Below are 24,060 nucleotides of genomic sequence, written 5' to 3' on the forward strand. Positions count from 1 at the left end.
GGAGCAATCATCTTGTAAAATTTATAACTCATTACTCATTGAGAATGACGAGCTAGTACTATCTTTCACAAAGAAGTGTTTGAGTTTTCAATTCTGGATGAAAATAGACTATGATGAATCCAATCACATCATGGGATGTTGGACAGGTATTGAGATATACACATCAAATCAACGAGAAACGTAGGTTATTCATGTCAATTAAAATGGAATTACCATAAGCAGTCATGGTCATTCATTGAACCTAAGAATGATTGATCACATGATTAAAGATTACTAATGTTTCCGCCATTAGAATAATCATGCACATGTCCAATAATGAATCATATGCTTAAGAGCATGATGAGTCATTGGCAAGCCATAGAAGAATCGTCATGAATTCTCGAGGAGAACTAATGAGCTATTATAGTGTTTGACAGAACACTCTGTTATGTGACAAGAAGTTCCACATATTGAAGTTCGAAAACGCGTAAGGATTTATGAAATCCTAAGCTATTCAAGCTAAAAGGAGAAATAAGAAGTTTGAAAAGATACTTGTTATATTAAGAAGTTACTCAAAACTAATATTTTCTAATATGCTAGGACTTATGAGAAGTGTTAGGCTAATCATCTTGACAATTGTTGCAAGACCCTACAAAACGTATACCTAGTGCATTGCGAGTTGGTAGAACACTTGACCAGTGCAAGTTATATCATCCACCACAATTCATTGGTTATGTGATAAACAACAAGAAAGTTCTTTCAAGATAAAGAACCTGAACCTAGGTTGGGAACCTAGATGTGTACTTGGTAAGGTTCATGCTATGTGAGACAAACATGAAAATAAAGGAAAATGCAATTCAAGAGTTTGAACACATGGACACATGGTATGTTAAACTCATGTTGCAAACGACTAGTGTTTGCACACTTACGATATACATCACAAGGTTGTAATATGGTATTGACTACCCGAATGTGATGTCGACATTCGTCGTTTGAGTTATTAACTCACCATATACTTTGTTACATCCAAACGGGTTGTAGAGACAATTGAACTCCGTTAAAGTGAACACGGATTAGCATTGTATTCGCCCATAGTCACTTACATGAGGTGACATCTCGAAGTGACTAGAGTGTGATGCGATTGATGGCAAGTTCAAGTGCCATGGAGTCATATGAGATGACTAGTCGATTACATAGGCAGACTGTTAGGAACACTTTATCGGGCCTTATGACCGCTTATAGAGTTCTGGCAAATTTATATAGCCTGGTCGTGGCGAGAGCTACCATAGTATTCTAATAAGTCGATTCTTTTGACTAAAGGCTGTTCGCCTAAGGTGGCACAGTTTCAGATTAACTTTGATTTATGTTACTACGACCTTCGTAAATGGGGTCAAATGGGCACATTTTGGGTTATGATGGTTGTGGTTAGTCGAAAGGAATAAGTGAAATAGGAATTTTCCACCCCTTGTCAGGGTTATAACAATATCTCAGGGCCACTCGAGGAGTAATGAACTGGAAATGCGTGGCCACGCTCGGAAGGTATCCATGGTGGATAATTACGGCCAATCAGTTATTCTACAGATCGAGGAAACCACTCTCGATATGATCACTTGCAAGTACGACCTGAAAGACACCTTGCATTGAGTGGGAGATAGTAATAGGACAAGAGAATTGGTGACGCACACTTGTCGAGGACAAGTGGGAGATTGTTGGAATAAGTGTCCTCCGACAATAATGCGATCACAACTGTTGATCATGATGATCACATGTTTAAATCTCATATTTAAGAATACATGTGGGAAGTAACATTTTACAGTCAACTGGTCCACACATATCGGTAATGATTGGTGACTAGAGTTTGACATTACTTGTAAATGCGGCGGTGGTGATCAGTTGATCCCGTAAGGTCATACCTATAGGATGATACTCTTAATTGAATATTTAATTGATCGTATGACGATACGACTTAATTAAATTACTTAAATTAACGGACGATTTTGGAAGTAATATTTACGTGTCTCATTGTAATTTGATTAAATAAGATACGGTCTAAGTGATCGAATTGTTCTATTACTTAGATGAAATTATTGTTTACGGAAACAATTGGAACTGAATGAATATTTTATTATAAATACAAGACGTTGTGATTTATAATTGATAAACCGTTTTGGTACAAGTAATTATGAATTACTAAGTCGATTTTGTACATGACGTATTTTTATTAATACGTTGATTTTTAATATGTTAAAAATACATGACAATTTCACATGACTAGTAACATGTGACAATTGACAAATGACAAAATATAAAATGGACCTCCCATTTTATGTATGTGCCGAAAAATGGAGGGAGTATAATGTTTAAATTGTGTTAAATAATTAAGTGGAAAGCATAATGATTATAACTAGCTTGTAGCCATGCAAACCTAGTTTTTCTTGAGAAGAATTACAAGCTCATGCATTGGCTCTACTCTCCCCATGCCAACCGGTTTTCAAAGGGCCATTATAGAGGTTTTTCTCTCTAATAATTCATTCACTACTTTACATTATAATTCTAGTGTAAGAAATATAATTAACTCTCTACTCTTATGAAAAATTAGAGAGATAAAATCTCCAAAATCCTTTCTCTCTATACCGAAATAATAGAGATCAAAACAATAGTTTTTGGGTCAATTTTAGTAAGATTATAATTATTCTAGATCAAATAATAATAGTCTTTTAAGGGTCATCTTGGGTATATGCTTTAAGGAGGGATTCTATCTTTGAATCCTTGTTCTTCCATTTGTATGGAAAGCTCAAGAACAAGTGAGAAGGAGAACTCACTTGTGCCCTAAATCCGAAACTACTATAGTAAGAATGACGATTTCTTCACTTGTCTATTTTAGTTTGCATGCATAAGATCTAGTTTTAATTTTATGACTAAATTAAAATGTAACATATATGAATATGTTGAAAAATGAGATTAATATTTTCTAACAAACTCGTCGTGTTTTGTGGAATGGAATGGATGAGTAAATTATTATTATTGGATTACTGTGGTTGTTTATTATTGGATGGGAATATTCGTATTGGCATATTATTTTATTGGTTATCCTCAGTCTCGGACTGGGACGACATTTGTGTTTATATTGTGGAACATAATATTGTTATGTGATTATCCTCCGTCTTGGACTGGGACGACAATGAGTAATGAGATTATCCTCAGTCTCGGACTGGGACGACATTTGTGCTTATCCCCGGGCCAGGAGTTGGCGGGACGACGGTGTGGTGGAGCCTCGGTCACGGACCGGTACGACTAGTGTGGTTATGATGGGAATTAGTGGTGGTATTTATTCCACGTGTTACATCTGTTAAAGTTTGTATTTTAATGTTGTGTGATTATCCTACTCAACCTCGTGGTTGACAGTGTATTCATGAACACCTGCGGTGAACCGTTTTATGGGGAGCAGATTTGACAGGTACTAAAGATTAGCTGACTTGGGAGCATTGGGATGAGTGCTTGATTTGGACCATAGTTGAAGTCTAGATCACATAGAATAATTATATCACTTTATTTATTTCCGCTGCGAGTTGTAATTATTTTATATTATGTTTTAGTTAGTTAAACTTGTAATAAACATGTAATCGCTAAGTTTTAATTTAAAGTACTTTGGTATTGTTGTACTTTGTTATTCACTACCTCGGGAGACCGAGATGGTAACAGTTCTATTTATTTGGGAATGTCTAGCTAAAGGCTCCTGAATAAATGGGGGTGTTTCAAAGTGGTATCAGAGCAAAACGATCCTCAAGCCTAACTAATGAATAATAATGAACTCAAGTTGTGTCTAAATAAAATGAACCCCAGGTAGAAACTGTTAGGAGCCCCTCTTAGTGCGGTTAAGAAGCTAGCCTTAATTCGTACCTTGGCCCTTCCAGTTTTGAAGCGGGAACCTTGAGAGAATACTTGAGAGTATAGGGTAAATTAAAACGAATATAGTATATTTCTCTTAGGAATTTTGTTTGTCTTCGTTGCATATTGTTGTCATTGATCATTGCGGTTACGGGGGCGTAACCTTATTTTACGGAGGAGGGGTGTGACATGATTTATTTTAAGCATTGTTATAAACATGTTAATATGAGGAAGTATGTTGTCATTTATGTGGAAGGTGTGAATATGATTAAGCATGTGAAGTATTAATTGTTGTGTGCAATTGTGAAGAATGCGATTTTGGTTGATTTCACATGATTTTTACCCTCGATTGTTCTGACTGTCATTTACTGTGTGTTTAAAATTATTATACGAGATTTTTATGTGTGATACCCTTGTGAGTTAGCTTTCATATGCCACTGGTCTCATATTCAAATAATATACGGTTTAGGAGTAATAAATATTTTAGTGGATAGTGGTCGAAATGTTCCTGTACAGTGTTGCTTCCGCGCCATGTTTTTGTAAAATTTGCCATTTAAAAACTACTTAATGAATTGATAAAATTATAACTCCAATGTTTAAGAGGCTCGTGTATGTTTCTAAGTTGATAAGCCACGTTATAAGGAAATATTTTTACAATTTATGGTGAGTTTTACAAATTGACCTAAGTTTCTGACAAGTTGCTGTAAAATCTCTGTTTCGACCAAGTAGTTTGTAAAATGCATTATAAATTGATCTTATGAGCTTTGGCCTTCATTCTTTTTCTCATGGTTTACTAACTTTCTGTATTTTTCTAAAAATTATATGTTCTCAATAAGTAGTTATGTTATTATGTATTAATGGTTGTTAGGAGTTATAACATGTTTTCCTAGCCTTGAAGATTGTTAAAAGTTATAAAGTTTTGTTTTTAATCTCTTGAACATTATTATATGTGATGTTGTCAATTATGTGAAGTAGAATTACGGCCCTGTTCTTTTGGACTTAAAATCACTTAATTTAAGTTCACTTCAGATCCTATAAGTTCGATTCGATTCGATTCGAGATCCTATAAGTTCGATTCGATTCGAGATCCTATAAGTTCATTTCGATTCGAGATCTTATAAGTTCGATTCGAGATCCTATAAGTTCATTCGATTCGATTCGAGATCCTATAAGTTCGATTCAGATCCTATACCTCACTTAATTTAAGTTCGATTCGAATCCTATAAGTTCGATTCGATTCGATTCGATCCTATAAGTTCTCCTATAAGTTCGATTCGATTCGATTCTATAAGTTCGATCCTATAAGTTCGATTCGATTCGATTCGATCCTATAAGTTCATTCGATTCGATTATAAGTTCATTCGATTCATTCGATCCGATAAGTTCGATTCGATTCGGATCGATTAGTTTCAGTCCAAAAGAACAGGGCCTACATGTCTAGTGATATGTGGAATGTGTTGCCCTAAGCCATATATATGTTCACGATAATTGCATCCATGCTTAGGTTAGATGACGTTAGGTAAGGATTAAAATGAACGAAAAATAAATTTAAATCAATTATGAAGGAAGGGTGGATAGTATCTCATTGGCTTAAGTGACCATTATACTAAACAATTATGCGTATTTTCTTATAGATTATTAGTTAGTCAAGCACTGTATTCGTCGATAGCTAAAGTAAGAAGTTTAAGTTTAAATAAAGATTAGTTCGAATATGCTATATGTTGTGGTTTTGCTATCTAGAAGTAAATCAAAGATTTTGTTACTCATTTAACCATTAATTGGTGTCGTATTGGAAATAATAATTGTCTTATGTTACAATGTGTGCTTCATGTTTTATGGCGTTGCAACAATGGTTTGTTTATTCCTATTGTTTAATATCCCGAACTTCGAGGACGAAGTTTATTTTTAGGGAGAAGGAATGTAATACTACCAATGTTTTGAGTTATTGTTGTGATACTTTGTGATAAGATTGATGTGACTGATAATCGTAAATGGATGATTGTGTTGGATGGTGCTTAGTTGTGAGGATGTTTATAAGTGATGGGGTGGTAGTTGTGGGCGAACTTCGGGACGAAGTTCATTTTAAGAGGGTAAGACTGTAATACTCCGTATTTTGATAATAATTTATGGAAGTAATTTATTGATTAAATGACATTTCTAATTAATAATTACAAGTAAGACGATAATTAATTAATAAATTAATAATTCAAGTCGGGAACTGGGTTTAGCTAATATAATATGGGCCGTGTGCTATTGATTAATTGGGCCAAAATTTATTAGTATAGTATGGATGTAATCGGGAATTAATAATAATATAATATGGAAATAATAATATATAAAGGTAATAATAATTATATCAATAATAATAATAAAGTTATGGCAATAATAAATTGGTAAATATTGTATGAGGAAATCTTATTTATGGTAAGATTAACACATGTAATAATAATAATAATAATAATAATAATAATAATAATAATAATAATAATAATAATAATAATAATAATAATAATAATAATAAAAAATAATAATAATAATAATAATAATAATAATAATTATAATATAATGGTAAGATTATAATAATGGTAATTCCTATAATAGTTAGAATAAGGTAATTTATATAGTTTCCTAATTGACCTCGCATTCTCTATAATCCTACACTATAAATACCCTATTAAATCTGAGAAATAAATTACAAATTAAGAGGAGGAGCTTTTGGAGACGGAATTAACAAGCGGTATGTAACAACTTTTAATCTCGTTTTATTTTCTTATTAAGCTGAATGTGAGACGATCTTAAGACGCTTAGAAACTGACCCAAAACTTGACGAAATCAGACCAAAACTTGGGAAGTGGTACGTGGGATTGTAATGGTTGGAATGGGTGTGGTGGTGGTGTCAGGGAAGGCCTAAGGTGGCGGTGGCAGGCGGCTGAAAGTGGCCGGTCAGAGGGGTTACGGTTTAGGTCATGGGTAGTTTAAGGGAGTAATTGAACCCTCTATTGGCCGAGTCTTGACCTGGGTAAGGTGGGGTTGTGACGGGGGTAGTTAGTCGACCACCGTGGTGGTTAGTTGGTGGTCGGAGATGGAGGTTTGCGACGGTGGTGGCTGGAAAACGCGAAAACAGGGGAGGGATTGTAAGGGTGTTGCTGTCGGCTTTGGTAGGGCTGAGTAGTTAGTGGTGGGTCGACGGTTGTGGGAGGTTCTGGGTGGTCAGAAGGTGGCGTGTGGTGACTGCAAGTGGGTAGTGCCGGCTGATGCTATTATTCTTGTTGTTGTCGTATACTCGATGTTGTGATTGTTGGTCTTTGTTGTTTGTTGATTTGTGGGTGGCAGCTAGAGCGAGGTATGGTGGCCGTGTATTGGTGGTGTTGTCGGTTTCAGATGGGTATTTGGGCAGCAGGTTGTGGTGGTATGCCTTGGTGGGTGTCGGGTTAAGTTGTATACACGGTTGAATGGGTTTTGTTGTTTTCGTGTCGGGTTTTTCGGGGGTCAGCTAGGGCGTATAGGTGTGGGTTGCAGGGGGAGTTTTAGCTAGTGGTTAAGGGTTGTCGGTGTTGGTCGAGGTGCAGGCTAGGGTGAGGCAGGTTGGGTGGTGATGAAGGTGGCTGGGGGTGGCGTAATAGGTGGCTAAAGGAAGGGGGTTTGAGCGAAGGGTTGAGCTCGGGTGTTAGTCGTGGTACATGGGTGTGCATGGTCGGAGGGTTTCACATGTTTTGGGGGTTGGGTAAATGGGTTGACTTATTTAGTTTTAAGACGGGTTTATGTTTAGGTGACTCGGGTTTGTAATTGGGTCGGGTTTTAATATCGTGACCTTTATTAAATATAATAAATAATTATTTTGAATAAGTAAATAAAAGGAATAAATAAATAAATAAATAATTGATTTGAATTATAATTATTTATGATTAGGTGACAGTATTGTTGAGAAGCTTATGGATTTCTACTAATTGGATTGCGGTAAATGGAAAGCTTGCTTTCGAGGTAGGATAACTACTCAACTCGTCGTCTTTTGTGGAATGGAATGGTTGCGTAAATTATTATTATTGGATAACTGAGTTTGTTTATTATTGGATGGGAATATTCGTATTGGCATATTATTTTATTGGTTATCCTCAGTCTCGGACTGGGACGACATTTGTGTTTATATTGTGGGACATAATATTGTTATGAGATTATCCTCAGTCTCGGACTGGGACGACAATGAGTAATGAGATTATCCTCAGTCTCGGACTGGGACGACATTTGTGCTTATTCCTGGGCCAGGAGTTGGCGGGACGAAGGTGTGGTGGAGCCTCGGTCACGGACCGGGACGACTAGTGTGGTTATGATGGGAATTGGTGGTGGTATTTATTCCACGTGTTACACCTGTTAAAGTTTGTATTTTAATGTTGTGTGATTATCCTACTCAACCTCGTGGTTGACAGTGTATTCGTGAACACCTGCGGTGAACCGTTTTATGGGGAGCAGATTTGACAGGTACTAAAGATTAGCTGACTTGGGAGCATTGAGATGAGAGCTTGACTTGGACCATAGTTGAAGTCTAGATCACATAGAATAATTATATCACTTTATTTATTTCCGCTGCGAGTTGTAATTATTTTATATTAAGTTTTACTTAGTTAAACTTGTAATAAACATGTAATCGTTAAGTTTTAATTTAAAGTACTTTGGTATTGTTGTACTTTGTTATTCACTACCTCGGGAGACCGAGATGGTAACAGTTCTATTTATTTGGGAATGTCTAGCTAAAGGCTCCTGAATAAATGGGGGTGTTACACTTCTACACGTGGAAGAAGGTGATGCACGTGCTTTCCTTCCTCTACTTGACTACTTTTATAGTGCTTTAACCCTAGATGAGGTCTTCCAATCAAAATTACTAAAGATCGCCCCTAAAATACTTATCTCGCCCCTAAAGTTCATTTCTTTTTCCAAGTTTGCCCTGCTCTCTACTTTAACTCTCTAAAATTTTTTTTTTCCGAAAATCGTAAATGAGTGACGGTAATCATTTTTTTAATTATCTCTTTAATTTTTATAATAATGATAGTTCGTACAATAATGATGGAAATCGATTTCAAAACGATTGGAATGCCGAACAACATTATCGGTATAACGATCAACATTACAGTTACGGTAACGGTGAAGGAAGTGGTTATGGAGACGGTAGTAACATGGGAAATTACGAGGAAGAAGCTGAAAATACGCAACACAATGAAAACACGCAAGACAATGAGATATATACGCATTTTCGTACATGTTAAGTTTTTTTTTTTTCCGACACACATTTTCGATTTTCCAGAATTTACGTTTTCGGGTGAGATTCACGAAAGAACCCAGACATATTCGTGTAAAATTCACGAAATGACCCAAGCTCATTCGTGTAAATTACACGAAATGGCCCAGGCTCATTCGTGTAAATTACACGAAATGGCCCAGGCTGTTTCGTGTGATTTACAGGAAATGGCCCAGGTTCTTTCGTGTATTTCACACGAATTGGCCCAGGTTATTTCGTGTATTTCACACGAATGGACCAATTTTTTTTTTTTTTTTTAAGTAAAAAAACGGTTAATGGATTTAATTAGGAAAATTTTGAAGATCCCTGTGAAGAGAATGTAGATTACAGTGATATGTTTGTATTTGAGCATCCGTTAAAACATTTGAAGAAGCATTTGATCGTTGTGATGAAGTTTCATATGGGTTAGGGCGTTCATTTGGTAAATGCTAAGTATCACATGGAAAAGAGTCCTCTGTATAAAATAGTGAAATTTGAGCGATACGGATCTTATAATAGCAAGGCTAAGGATCCCGAGAAACCGCAAAGAAAATCGAAGACCAAAAAGTTGAAGTGTCCATTTGCAGTAAGAGTGATAAAAAGAGATGAAGGTTTATGGGTTGTTCTTCCGAAGTGCGGGGTTCACAATCACAAGTTTGCTGGAAAGTTTTAGAAGGTCATAGATGTAGAGTGAAATTTACTGAAGAACAGAAAGAATTGATTAAGCAGTATCAGCAGTCTCATATGAAACCGGGGATGGTTAGACATGCTTTTACGCTTAGGTATCCTGATCAATCGCCTCCGATTCTGAAACAAATTTATAATGAGAATGCCCGATTGAGTACAATGGATAGAGATGGGAGAAATAGTGTGCAATATATGTTGCATTTAGCGAAAGAAGCTAACTACCTTAGTGAGTCCATCAAAAATCCTCTAACAAAAAAACTTACACATGCTTGGTTTACTCATCCAGAGGCGGTGCAGATGTTTAAAGCGTGGCCAAATGTTATTCTAATCGACTCCACCTACAAGACAAATAAGTACGGTCTTATATTGGTTCAATGTGTAGGCGTCACACCTGTTGGAAAAAGTTTTTTGATAGGTTACGCGTTAATTGAGAATGAGGGTACCGAAGGGTATAAGTGGGTTTTGAGAAGGTTAGAGTCATTGTTGGAACCAGGTGTGAGGCCAACAGTCATAGTTACGGATCACGAGCGTGGTCTAATTGCTGCACTTCCTGCTGTATTTCGTACTTTCCGTCATATTTTGTGCTTATTTCACGTATACACTGCAATTAAGGCTAGAGCAACGAACATGGAAAGGAATGGTAATTTTGGGAAAGCGTTAGCACACGGCGCTTGGAAAAAAGTTGTTGAAGCTAAAACGTTTGATGAATGTACCATGGAGTGGAATGAGTTGCGGAAAAAATATTGTGGTCATCCTGCACTTATCAGTTATCTTGAGTTGACTTGGTGGCATAAAATCCATATGTTTGGCAAATGTTTTACTAATTTGGTGCTTCATTTTGGTAACACAACTACGTCTAGAGTTGAGTCCGCTCATGCTCAATTGAAGAGGTGGTTAGGATCAGCTGAGCTTACTCTTGACAGTATATGGAAACGGGATAATGTTATGATTCACGGGCAACATATTGAAATTCGTAAAACGCTGGAAGATTCTATAAGCAAGACGGTTGTTACTAATATGTACTATGGGAATGTATTTTCAATGTTGAGTGGAAGAGTTTCGGCGACCGCCATTGAAGCAATGTTAGTGGAATATAATCGTGGGACTGATTTGGGTTATTATTTGGAGGAGAATTATGGTTGCACATTATGGACCACCCATAAGCTATTGTGTGCTTGTCGGTTACATACAGTTTTCCACGAAGGTAAAAGAATTCATCCAGATGATTTACATGTATTTTTGTCACGGTTAGCCTACACGGATTCTAGTCATCGGCGTTCTCGCCATAATGATGTGATGGAGGACCTTTTCGATAAAGTTCGAGCTTCCCACCATTCGGTCCAAAGAGATGTAATTGAGTCATTGTTCACTAAGTTGTTTCCTGAGGACGAGGTTGTTGAGGAACCTGAAATAATAGATACACGACGTGGTCATCCAAGGAAGTCCAATACCCGTAATAAATCTGCTTTCGAACATTCCAGACGTAGTTACCCGAGTACGACAACAAGTAACGGTGGAGGTATGTTAATTTTTAATGTTAATATTTAGTTAATTTCAATTTTGAAGAATAGTTTTTGTTTATATTATATTTAGTTAATTTTTAATGTTAATATTTAGTTAATTTCAATTTTTAAGAATAGTTTTTGTTTATATTTATATTTAGTTAATTTTTAATGTTAATATTTAGTTAATTTCAATTTTTAAGAATAGTTTTTGTTTATATTTATATTTAGTTAATTTTTAATATTAATATTTAGGTAACTATCTTTTAATGTTAATATTTACACTTAATTCTGCACTTTATATTGAATGTAGGTGATGGACCCCCCTTGAGCTTAATTATGACAATGTAACAGACGTAGGTCTTTTCGATTATCAGCATTGTACGCCTGAGGCGATCATTGATGGTTTTTAGGAGCTTTTGACCCGGAGGGTGATGGTCATTGTGGTTTTCGGGTTATGTCGCATGCAAAAACAGGAAATCAAAGAAATTATCTCGAGATACGACAACAGTTGTTGGTGGATTTGAAAGAGGTAATCTATGTCACTGTCTACTACGGTGAGCGAAACAGTGCTTGTAGACGAATCAAATGGGCTCATCATAAACCATGTCGAAAGCCGAATTGGATGGAAGCCTTAGATTTGCATGCTTTTGCAACATTGTTCAACGGACAATATGTCTCGTGACTGTGGGAAGTAACATAAGCGGTAATCGTGTATGGTCTGGTTCTAGTACGTACCTACCTCTACGACCAGTTCCAGGTATCAAGGCCCCGTATGGTATTCTATGGATTCTTTTACAGGTGATCATTTTGTGCGTTTACGCATGGATGATGATTGTGCCATGCCTCCCATCAGAAATCACTGGTATAATAATCGGCATGAAGACGTCGCCTATTATGAAAACATTTATACTGAAAGACTTGATTTGTGGTGGCAATTTGTATTTTCGGGTATTATGTGGAACCCATTTGCTTACTTATTGTAATATTTTAGAAATTTGACATAATGAACTTAAACTATCTTTTAAGTAACGTTGTAATTCTTAATTAAGTTAAACAAAAAGTCCAATAAAATAAAAATTACAAGTCCAACAAAATAAAAATTACAAGTCCAACAAAATAAAAACCACAAGTCCAACAACATAAAAACTAAAAGTCCAACAAAATAACAAGTTGTCCAACAAAATAACAACTAAAAGTCCAACAACATCTAATAAGTACGCCTGCTAGTCGTAGGCTCTGATCTCGACCACCTTTGGACATCATCGCCGCCTCGACCTCTGCCTCGTCCTGACTCGACCCCTTGATCATGACGATCCCTCTCTTCATTTCCCCGGCTCCTACCACGTCCTCTAGATCGTCTGCCTCTCCCCTACTACCCTCCACAACCGGGGGTCGACCAGTGTATGCACGCATCTGAGGATGAACGTTCCTTATAAACTCCGTGAATTCTGCTGTCACTGCAGGGTCTTCGACATTCTCGAACTACAAGAACCTCTGAATAAGAGACTGTCCAAACTGAAAAGTACGACACCAAATATATTAAAAGTATACACAAAATAATAATGTACGAATCAGTAAATAAAATTAAATATAGTTACCGTAGTCAGAAAATGGACCTCGCCACGGGCAATTGATCAGCTTCCCGAGGAACGTTCATTATGTAAGGATGCGAATGTGAGACAAAACACTCCATATATTCTACCCCATAGGAATGTGGTGGGTGAGCGGGTATTGACACCCTATCCAAATGTGCCATGTGCATCTTCCAATTATTCCACGTGTAATCTAAATATGCACCGTCATATTGCACATCATAGGCAATGGACTTCACAGGACGGTAAACCTTGTCAGGTCGTGCCATAGGGGTCGGGATGACCTGCATGTACCCAAACTGTCAAAGACATCGATCTGGCTGGTACGGCTCAACAATATCAATAAACCTCAACAAACCGTGGTAAACACTACGCGGGTGCTCGGTCTCCGGATGGTGAGGGTACGGTCTCCAAGCTGCCAACTCAATCGGCATCATATCAAGCTGCTCACGATATGAAACCAAAGCTCTCCCTGCCTCACGTTGTGGAACTGTAGTAGTGGACCACAACATAGACCTGGGTGCACCCGGAGCGGCCGCTAAAGTAGCCATTGGCCTAAATGCCGGGAAGTACTCAAAGATCCAAGAATGCAACAAGGTCAAACAATCACACAAACCTCTACAATCAGACCTCGTCGCGATCCCCATTTGCCTATATATATAAGCAAGTGCGCCGGCACCCCAAGCACGCCCAACAATACTACCAACACTCTAAGCATCGGGAAAGTGTTAGCTTGCACTCTATCACTCGATTTATCGACAAATAACGTCGAACTCAATAAAATCATCAAGTAGCCCCGAGCCTCCGATACCATTCCCCACTTGTCTCCTTGAACCAAATCTTTCAATGCTTTTTGTAAAATCAAATTTCCCTTGTAAATCTTTGCATCCTTATCAGGTCCCCACTGACCTCCCAACTGTGCCTCAGTCATACCCAACAACTCCGACGCGCCAAGTATCGAATGTGCTATATCAGCATCAGGTATGCTACAAGGAAATCCATCAATCTCGATCCCAAGAATCTCCCGCACATCATGTAATAATATCGTCATCTCACCCCATGGCATGGAGAAAGTGTTGGTGTCTGGCTGCCACCTCTCAATAAAGCACACAACAATGGCATGTTCAAATGTTTATGCATGATGTTGGGCAAATGACTAATCCCCGAATCCTCAACTAACTTCCGAGCTGGCCCCGACAAATTCCATGAACGAAGCTCGGCCAAAGATCACTCTCTAGTATATTTAGTCAACAAACGCTCCGACTGAGGTTGACTCCACAAAAGGTAAGATATGTGTCCACCAAAACTCGGAATCACACCCGGTACTAATGGTCCTCCCGGTGCTGGCCCAGTCAATATCCAACTAGTATCTTTCCCTCTAGCCCTTACTTTCATCCGCGGCTCAGGAATCGAAGTGCTGGACCCCTTACCATAGACCTCAAATATACCATGGATCCCCCGCCTAACACGTAATGCAGAAGTAGCCTCCCCATTTTCCGCCTCCACATTTTCCGCCTCCACATTTCCCGCCACCTGATTTCCCGTCTCCTGTTTTCCCGCCGCCTCATTTTCCGTCACCTCATTTCCTGGCTCCTCATCTTCCTCTTCCTCATTTTCCGACCCCTCATAATTTCTTAGCTCTTCCTTAAGGTCTCTCTGATATTGCTCGTACTCGCCACCTTCATAAAAATCTGTCTCAGAAGGAATAGAAACTTCTTGTTAGGAAATTATTAATCTCATTACATTACATATTCATATATGTTACAATTTAATTTAGTCATAAAATTAATTTAGATCTTATGCATGCAAACATATATAAAGATGAAGAAGAAATCGTCATTCTTACATTGGAAATTTTGGATTATTGAGCACAAGTGAGTTCTCCTACTCACTTGTTCTTGAGCTCTCCTAATATGGATGAACAAAGATTCAAGGGTAGAATCTCTCCCAAAGATGAATACCCAAGATAACCCCTTAATATATTAATATTATTATATCTAGAATAATAATAATCTTACTAAAAATTGACCCAAAAGGTTTTTGCCTCTTGAATTTTCGGCCAAGAGGAGAGGAATTTTGGAGTATTTTGTTTCTCTTTCTAAACTTCTTTTAGGTTATTGTGTGAATGAATGAATAATACACTAACTATTGCATGTAGTGTAAGAGTAGAAAAATAGGCAAAACATTTGATTTTTTTCATGTGGGAAAACCGAAAATGGGAAGGGGAGAGAGCCCAATGCATGCTCTCCTTTTCTTCCTAAGAGAAAGCTATGTATGCAAGGCTATGAGTAGGTTTTATAATTGTGTTTTCCACTTATAAATAATCAACACAATTTTATCCTAATACTCCCTCCATTTCGGTACACACACATAAAATGGATGAGTCCATTTTATTTGTGATTTTGTCAATATGTCACATGTGACACATTACATGACATCTTATATAAAATGTATTTTTAACAATTAAAAATCAACATATTAATAAAATATGTCACTTATAAAATTAACATGGTAATTCACAATTACTTGTACCAAAATGGTTTACCAATTATAAATCACAACATCTTGTATGTATAATAAATTATTCATTCCGTTTCAATTGTTTCCGTAAACAATAATTTCATCTAAGTAATAAAACAATTTAATTACTTAGACCGTATCTTATTATAATCAAATTACAATAAGACACGTAAATATTACTTCCAAAATCGTCCGTCAATTTTAAGTAATTTAATTAACTCGTATCGTCATACGATCAATTAAATATTCAATTAAGAGTGTTACCCTTTAGGTATGACCTAAGGGGATCAACTGATCACCACCGTCGCACGACAGTAATGTCAAACTCTAGTCAGCCAATTATTACCGATATGTGTGGACCAGTTGACAGTAAAATATTACTTCCCAATTGTATTCTTAAAATGAGACTTAAACATGTGATCATCATGATTGACAATTGTGATCGCATTATTGTCGGAGGACACATATTCCAACAATCTCGCACTTGTCCTCGATAAGTGTGCGTCACCAATTCTCTTGTCCTATTACTATCTCCCACTCAATGCAAGGTGTCTTTCAGGTCATACTTGCAAGTGATCATATCGAGAGTGGTTTCCTCGATCTGGAGAATAATTGATTGACCGGATTTATCTACCATAGATATCTTCCGAGCGTGGCCACGCATTTCCAATTCATTACTCCTCGAGTGGACCTGAGATATTGTTATAACCCTGACTAGGGGTGGACAATTCCTATAGCACTTATTCCCTTCGACTAGCCACAGCCATCATAACCCAAAATATGCCCATTTGACCCCATTTACGAAGGTCGTAGTAACACAAATCAAAGTTAATCTGAAACTGTGCCATCTTAGGCGAACAGTATTTAGTCAAAAGAATCGACTCATTAGAATACTATAGTATCTCTCGCCACGACCAGGCTATATAAATTTGCCAGAACTCTATAAGCGGTCATAAGGCCCGACAAAGTGTTCCTAACAGTCTGCCTATGTGATCGATTAGTCATCTCACATGACTCTATGGCAATTGAACTTGCCATCAATCGCATCACACTCTAGTCACTTCGAGATGTCACATCATACAAGTGACTATGGGCGAATACTATGTTAATCCGGGTTCACTTTAACGGGGTTCAATGTTGTCTCTACAACCCGTTTGGATGTAACAAAGTATAAAAGGAGTTTTCAGATTAAAAACTCAAAGGACAAATGTGATTATCACATATGAATAGTCAATACCTGATTACTACTTCATAATTTTATAATCCATTTTGATCATGTATGTAGTTGTTCATCTTAATTCAATTGAAATGACATATGACATGACTAATCAGGTTAAGCCTATAAGAAGGCTTTGGTTAGTAGGTTTTATCAACTTATTGTACCTAACTCAACCTTACTACATACTCGTTTTCCTTTGTAATGTATACATTTGCATTACAAAAACTTTCTGAGTACGTTTCTAGATCCAATCTAGACATAAGCTCTCCAGTTATAGAATAGCTCCCACTGTTTTCACAGTGTGCGAGACTCATCCCTCTTGCACATCCCATGATTGCAAGTGTACTCAATTTCCGTTGTAAACATTTCTCATTGTTCTTTATTGCCTAGAACGATTCTAGAAAATCTATTTCTCAAATAACATAGCCACAATGGTATCTTAACCATCCTAATGTGTTTCGATTATGGCTTTGTCAGAAACCATGCGCAATCTCAATTGTCAATTGTCATTTGTGTAACACTCTTACACAAAATTGCATAAAAAACACTTTGCTTTACTTCCTTAATGCTTCTGCAAGCACATATCAGTAATCGTTATGGCTTACTTGGTAACTATTACTTAAATTCGATTTGAAACAATTCATCATACTCAAAGTATATGAAGTGTTATACATCATTTCCTATTTAATTGATTCGGCAGCGGAAGCAAATGGAATCAATCAAATGTGTTCAACTTGATTGAACTAGTCATGAATCTTGTCAACATAAGACTTCTTATTTGACATTAATATCATGTAGATTTATCTCCATAAATTCGTATATTAAAGATGTACTATATTTCTCCAACAGTCTAAAATCATTCGCAATGATCAATGTGTCATTCACATATAAGACTACTTAAAATTACCGTAACTCCCACTAAACTCCATGTATAAACACAACTTCTCGACTTATCGAGAAAAGTTTTATAACATGATAAAATCATTGATTCCAACTCATTGATGTCCTACTTAAGACCCTCTCTTAAGTTTCACATTATCAAGAATCTACAAAACTCAAGACATGTATTGAATACATTCCTTCTAATTGAAGAAGTGAGTTTTTGGATTCACTTGCTATATATCTCATCATAATGAAATACAATCCTTAGACTTAAGCTTCTCAACCAGTGCAAAACCCTTTGGTACCAATCAAGTTTTTAAATCTCTCTTTATTAGCGCAAAACCCTTTGTCACTAATCAAGCCTTTTATTTTGGATTTTGATGGCTCTAAGCCTTGTATTGAGTTGTGACTTAAACATTCTCATGTAAGTCATATGTTCATTACTTTCTAGAAGTAATCAACTTGAATCAAACGATTTCTTTGTAAGTTACAAGCTATTTACTTTCTAAAAGTAACACTAATTCATCATCTTCAACAAGTGATGACTTTAACCTCCTAGGTTTTGAAGAAACAACGTTTTACACAAAACGTCTCATGTAGCCAAGAAAGACCAGTTTCTTGCGACATAACATTCTTTGGCATAATACAATTTGTGGCTCTTGAATATTTTCTCCCACTCCGTCTTCTAGAAATAAACTTGTATTTTAGGAAGGCAGCTTCACGAGCCACAAACCCGTTGTACTCGTGATAATTGAAAGGGAAAAATGAGCATTTGTTTCTTGTGTAAGCTTACAAACATGGTACCCTACCATTTCATATCTCATATGATTCATTTTAGATTTAGTGGAAAAATAATTTAGATAAAATTATAAAATCCCCAAAAGGATCAAGTAACTCAAAGTAACTTGATTGAAGTCCAAACCATATCGAATAGCGTTTGAATTCTTATCCAACCACACATTATCCCATAATCTGTGTTAAGAGAGATTAACTTGTGATACTATATCACATTTCATTTGGCTTATATCAAAGTCTTCACTTTGATAATCCCATCACTACTAAATCGTGATTCCTTGAACTCTTTGAACTTCTTCAAAGATTTCTCTATTTACCTTATTAAGTGAACATATTAGCGTCAACTTAAATCGTTGGTAAAAGAAAATGATCAACCTATTTTGGATCAATGATTTACAACCTTGATCTCCTTTTCAACCAAAAGGCACGAGATATCTTGCTTTGAATACAAGATACGCATATACCATAAGATCTAATGGTTTCAAGAGTACTTGATAACTCTTTGCGTTCATCATTCCAGAATCTAAGGTTTAATCTTGGGTTACCAATTTGAGTCTTGCATTATCTACATGATATATCATTCTAGTTTGGTTTAGAATATAATCACCTTTGATAATGGGCTAGCCATACGTCAAATCATGGTGTATAGGGTCACAAAAGTGAAACCTCTTTTGTATCTTAACAAAATTATATTCTTATTTAAAGTTTATTCACTTAATAGTCATAATTAAAGTATAAATATAAACCCAAAACTAGATTGAGTACACAATGACTCTACCTCTCAACATCATTGTTGCTAGTCGTCATATTCTAATCATATTATGTATCGAATACAATGATGAAAACCTCCACTGGTTTCTAATATTGACGAAGTAGTACTAGCAAAATTGATGTTAATCAAATAAACATTTAAAGAAGAAGGTCCCATTAGATGTCCCACAACTAACTTGTTGATTCTTCAATAATTTGGGGTAGTCTCCTTTCTAATGTCCAACAATTAAGACAATGGAAACTTTATTGGTCGGGATTGATAGATTTAGTATCGTTATTCTCAATAACTTTACTTTTAACATTACCTTGTATCAATTCCATTCTAATTTTACTTCTTAGAACCTTATCCTTTTCTTAACAGTTTAAGAGAATGCTCCCACTCATTTCAATGAGTTTTTGCTTAGAGAAGCAAAATTTAATTTCATGAAGACTACTCTTCATTTGTTCGTTTAGTCTTAAAACTTTCATTGAAGTGGTTGCGGTATTTTGGTCAATTTTGATTTCCAACAAATCTAGTTACCAAAATGATTTAACGTTTCAAAGTACTTAATTCAATTAAGCATGTGAGAAACAATTGTAAGTAGATATGTTAGTCAAGAATCAAAAACCCTTTTGATCACAAATAACTTCCATCTATACTATTCACAAGAGATCCTTACAATGGATAATTCGAGGTTTTAGAAGAAAATTCATATTTATCTTTAGTTGCGATGTTTAATGGAGATTTGAACTAAAAAATCGAAATGATATCGTATATGAATTATGGTAAAGAAATAGAACAATATGATAACGGAATAGTGGAAAACTTAACATTTATCGTTTTATTAATACTTGTAAATAACAAGTAAAGCATTTACATAGTGACCTCTACCCAACTATGATAAATGATTCCAAGACCCAAATTCATATTAACTTGGGCACGGGGTAGCCGATGAAACCCTTATCAGTATAACTCGGTGGATTAACTCTTTAATCGATTCTACTTTTAGAATTCTTGGTCGATAAAATTACTCTAATATTTATCTATAGCCCGGAACACATGCGACTACGGTCACGAATACTTCCGTTGAGCTCAATCCAAATTTCGAATAAATGTGTCCATGATCCAAATTCACATTAACTTGGGCACGGGGTAGCCGATGAAACCCTCATCAACATGAATTCGGTGGATAGACATTTATCACCCACTTCCCCTACGTAACAAGGTTTGTACCCCGGGGTGGCCGAGTGCACTCCCTCGAGAAATAGGTTTTCATGGTTTCTACTTTTTGGTAAGGCTATGTCTCAATTGTTTATTTTAGCGAGAGCTCATGTCAATTTATTATCTATCACGTTTTAAGTGAACTAAAGCGGTGAACTACGATAATTGTAATTGACACGGTCGATAAACTCGATTAAAAGAGGATGCATGTTTTAGTTATGGCGATTTAGCGATGCATGCGACATATAAATAAAATGCAAAGCATAAATTAAATCCTAGTATGACCTTCCTAAAAATAGTAAATCTAATAAACTATTACAAATTCAGAAAACAACTCCATTGGTCCCTTGAACTTCGGTTTTGGCATGCATCTCAAGGTAACACCGTCTTTAATGGATCGCCTTCTCGAGTGACACCGTCTTCAAGGATCTCCGGAATAAATAAATTACATAACAAATTACATAATTTCCTATTATACATTTGTAATTAAAATAAAATAAATCTATTAAATTACAAAACGGTGATACGAGATCACAATAAATTACAACCGAATCGATATTCCCATACATTTCGGGTAATACCAATTAAAAACTAAGGCCATACTAAGTAAAATTACATAATTTAAAAAAATACATAAAATAAAATTATGACAATCATAAATAAAATGCAGCATTATAATATGTATGAACATGCCCAATATTATGCTAAATCGCCTTTAAGGAGCCAATATCGTATATTAAATGGTTTTTACGGATTTGCGTGATTCAACCTTTTAAAATCACAATAAATTACATAAAATCATATTTATGCACAAGTTAATTACCCTAACCAACTTAGGACTCAAAATTAGTCTCCACTAACATATTGACAATAATTAACTTATATTTCTTAAAATTGTTCATAAAAGGACTTAAAATTACAATATAATGCCATAAACTTCAAATAAATCATAAAAATTTCAAATAAATTCAAAATTTGAAATTTTAAACTCATGAACATTCTGGAAAAATACCATGACACTCATAATGTTAAAAAAAAAACTTAGGTTAAAATTTCGAAAAATTAACGAGAAAAACAATGTTGCGGTTTATCGGATTTATCAATTATAATCATAAAAATATGAGAAAAATTATTTTTATTTACTTTTCAATTTTATATCTGAAATAGGTGATAAAATGCAACATGTGACGTTTTTCCTTAGTCATGAAGTATGTTTTAGCAATTTATACTAATTAAAGTCACTATTTATGTGATTTTTCATCAAAAATTCTTAAATCATGCATAAAGACTTCATTATAGCCAATTATTTTACACACATCTTGTGAAATTTCATGTGACAACATACTAAATTTTTATGACCAGATTCGAAATATTTCTCCTATTAACCTATTTTATCATTTAAATTCGATTTTATCATGAAAAATCCATATTTTGAGCATATAAACTCATAAAATTATGAAACTTAACAGGTCATCAGAATATAATATATGTGAAAACATATCCAAAACCTACTGGAAAAAACGAAGTTTAGCTAATTTTAGTCCGAAAATGACATTTTTATCATAAAATCACATTTTAATGCCATTATTATATAAAATGAACAATAAAAAATCCATAAATTAACCAAAATATCCTAAATACATTTTAGGATCAGAAACTTTAACATGCATAATAGATTTCGTGATATATCATAATAAACACAAATTTACAAGTTTTATATGTTAATCGTATAACTCGGAAAAACTATAACCGATTTGCATGCAAACAACCTAAGGCTCTTGATACCGCTTGTTAGGAAATTATTAACCTCATTACATTATATATTCATATATGTTACAATTTAATTTAGTCATAAAATTAATTTAGATCTTATGCATGCAAACATATATAAAGATGAAGAAGAAATCGTCATTCTTACATTGGAAATTTTGGATTATTGGGCACAAGTGAGTTCTCCTACTCACTTGTTCTTGAGCTCTCCTAATATGGATGAACAAAGATTCAAGGGTAGAATCTCTCCCAAAGATGAATACCCAAGATAACCCCTTAATAGATTAATATTATTAGATCTAGAATAATAATAATCTTACTAAAAATTGACCTAAAAGGTTTTTGTCCTCTTGAATTTTCGGCCAAGAGGAGAGGAATTTTGGAGTATTTTGTTTCTCTTTCTAAACTTCTTTTAGGTTATTGTGTGAATGAATGAATAATACACTAACTATTGCATGTAGTGTAAGAGTAGAAAAATAAGCAAAAAATTTGCTTTTTTTTCATGTGGGAAAACCGAAAATGGGAAGGGGAGAGAGCCCAATGCATGCTCTCCTTTTCTTCCCAAGAGAAAGTTATGTATGCAAGGCTATGAGTAGGTTTTATAATTGTGTTTTCCACTTATAAATAATCAACATAATTTTATCCTAATACTCCCTCCATTTCGGTACACACACATAAAATGGATGAGTCCATTTTATTTGTGATTTTGTCAATATGTCACATGTGACACATTACATGACATCTTATATAAAATGTATTTTTAATAATTAAAAATCAACATATTAATAAAATATGTCACTTATAAAATTAACATGGTAATTCACAATTACTTGTACCAAAATGGTTTACCAATTATAAATCACAACATCTTGTATTTATAATAAATTATTCATTCCGTTTCAATTGTTTCCGTAAACAATAATTTCATCTAAGTAATAAAACAATTTAATTACTTAGACCGTATCTTATTATAATCAAATTACAATAAGACACGTAAATATTACTTCCAAAATCGTCCGTCAATTTTAAGTAATTTAATTAACTCGTATCGTCATACGATCAATTAAATATTCAATTAAGAGTGTTACCCTTTAGGTATGACCTAAGGGGATCAACTGATCACCACCGTCGCACGACAGTAATGTCAAACTCTAGTCAGCCAATCATTACCGATATGTGTGGACCAGTTATTCTTAAAATGAGACTTAAACATGTGATCATCATGATCGACAGTTGTGATCGCATTATTGTCGGAGGACACATATTTCAACACTTCTTTCGACCCAAAACTAGTAATACCCATCTTGAAAGTAATTGTTTTCCGGCGAGCAGAAGCATGAAGTTTGTTTCGACGTTCATCACCATCGGCCATCTGCATTAACGAACAATTTAATTACGTAAAATTACAAATATAATACTAATTTAAACGTAATATTAAAAATATAAAACTAATTCAAATGTAATATTACAAATATAAAACTAATTCAAATGTAATATTACAAATATAAAACTAATTCAAACGTAAAATTAAAATTCAAAAAGGTAATATACGAAGTAAAAAAAAAAAAAATTAAACGCATAATTTAAAAAAATGAAAAGAAAAAGAAAGGTCCATTCGTGTGAAATACACGAAAATGCCCAGGTCCATTCGTGTGAAATACACGAAACTGCCCAGGTCTATTCGTGTAAATCACACGAAATTACTCAGGTCCATTCGGGTGAAATACACGAAATAGCCCAGGCTGTCTCGTGTGATTTACACGAAATGGCCCAGGCAGTTTCGTGTATTTCACACGAATTGGCCCAGGTGCTTTCGTGTATTTCACACGAATGGACCACCTCCATCTTCCCCGATTTCGCTGTTCGCCCACTTTTTTTTTTTTTTTTTTTTTTTTTTTTTTCCGCATTCAATCAAACACAACAAATCACGAACAAACAACCTAATTTGGCTCTATTCATCACAAATCTATACCTAAATCAAC

The 24,060-nt window shown here is 35.2% G+C and overlaps 1 protein-coding gene across 1 annotated transcript; it reads left to right on the top strand.

The window, feature by feature from the left end:
• The first annotated feature begins 9,751 nt into the window (after positions 1 to 9,751).
• On the top strand, positions 9,752 to 12,010 carry LOC141595255 (protein FAR1-RELATED SEQUENCE 4-like). Its single transcript, XM_074415220.1, has 2 exons — positions 9,752 to 11,342; positions 11,739 to 12,010. Exons 1-2 carry the CDS (start codon positions 9,752 to 9,754, stop codon positions 12,008 to 12,010), a joined length of 1,863 nt encoding a protein of 620 aa, XP_074271321.1.
• The last annotated feature ends 12,050 nt before the right edge of the window (positions 12,011 to 24,060 follow it).

This window comes from Silene latifolia, chromosome 8 (assembly GCF_048544455.1).
Source record: "Silene latifolia isolate original U9 population chromosome 8, ASM4854445v1, whole genome shotgun sequence".
Classification (NCBI taxonomy): Eukaryota; Viridiplantae; Streptophyta; class Magnoliopsida; order Caryophyllales; family Caryophyllaceae; genus Silene; species Silene latifolia.

Coding starts and splice junctions, on each gene's coding strand:
- LOC141595255 (XM_074415220.1), top strand. CDS start 9,752: ATGGGTTGTTCTTCCGAAGTGCGGGGTTCACAATCACAAGTTTGCTGG. Junction 11,343..11,738: donor GACAACAAGTAACGGTGGAG/GTATGTTAATTT, acceptor GATGGTTTTTAG/GAGCTTTTGACCCGGAGGGT.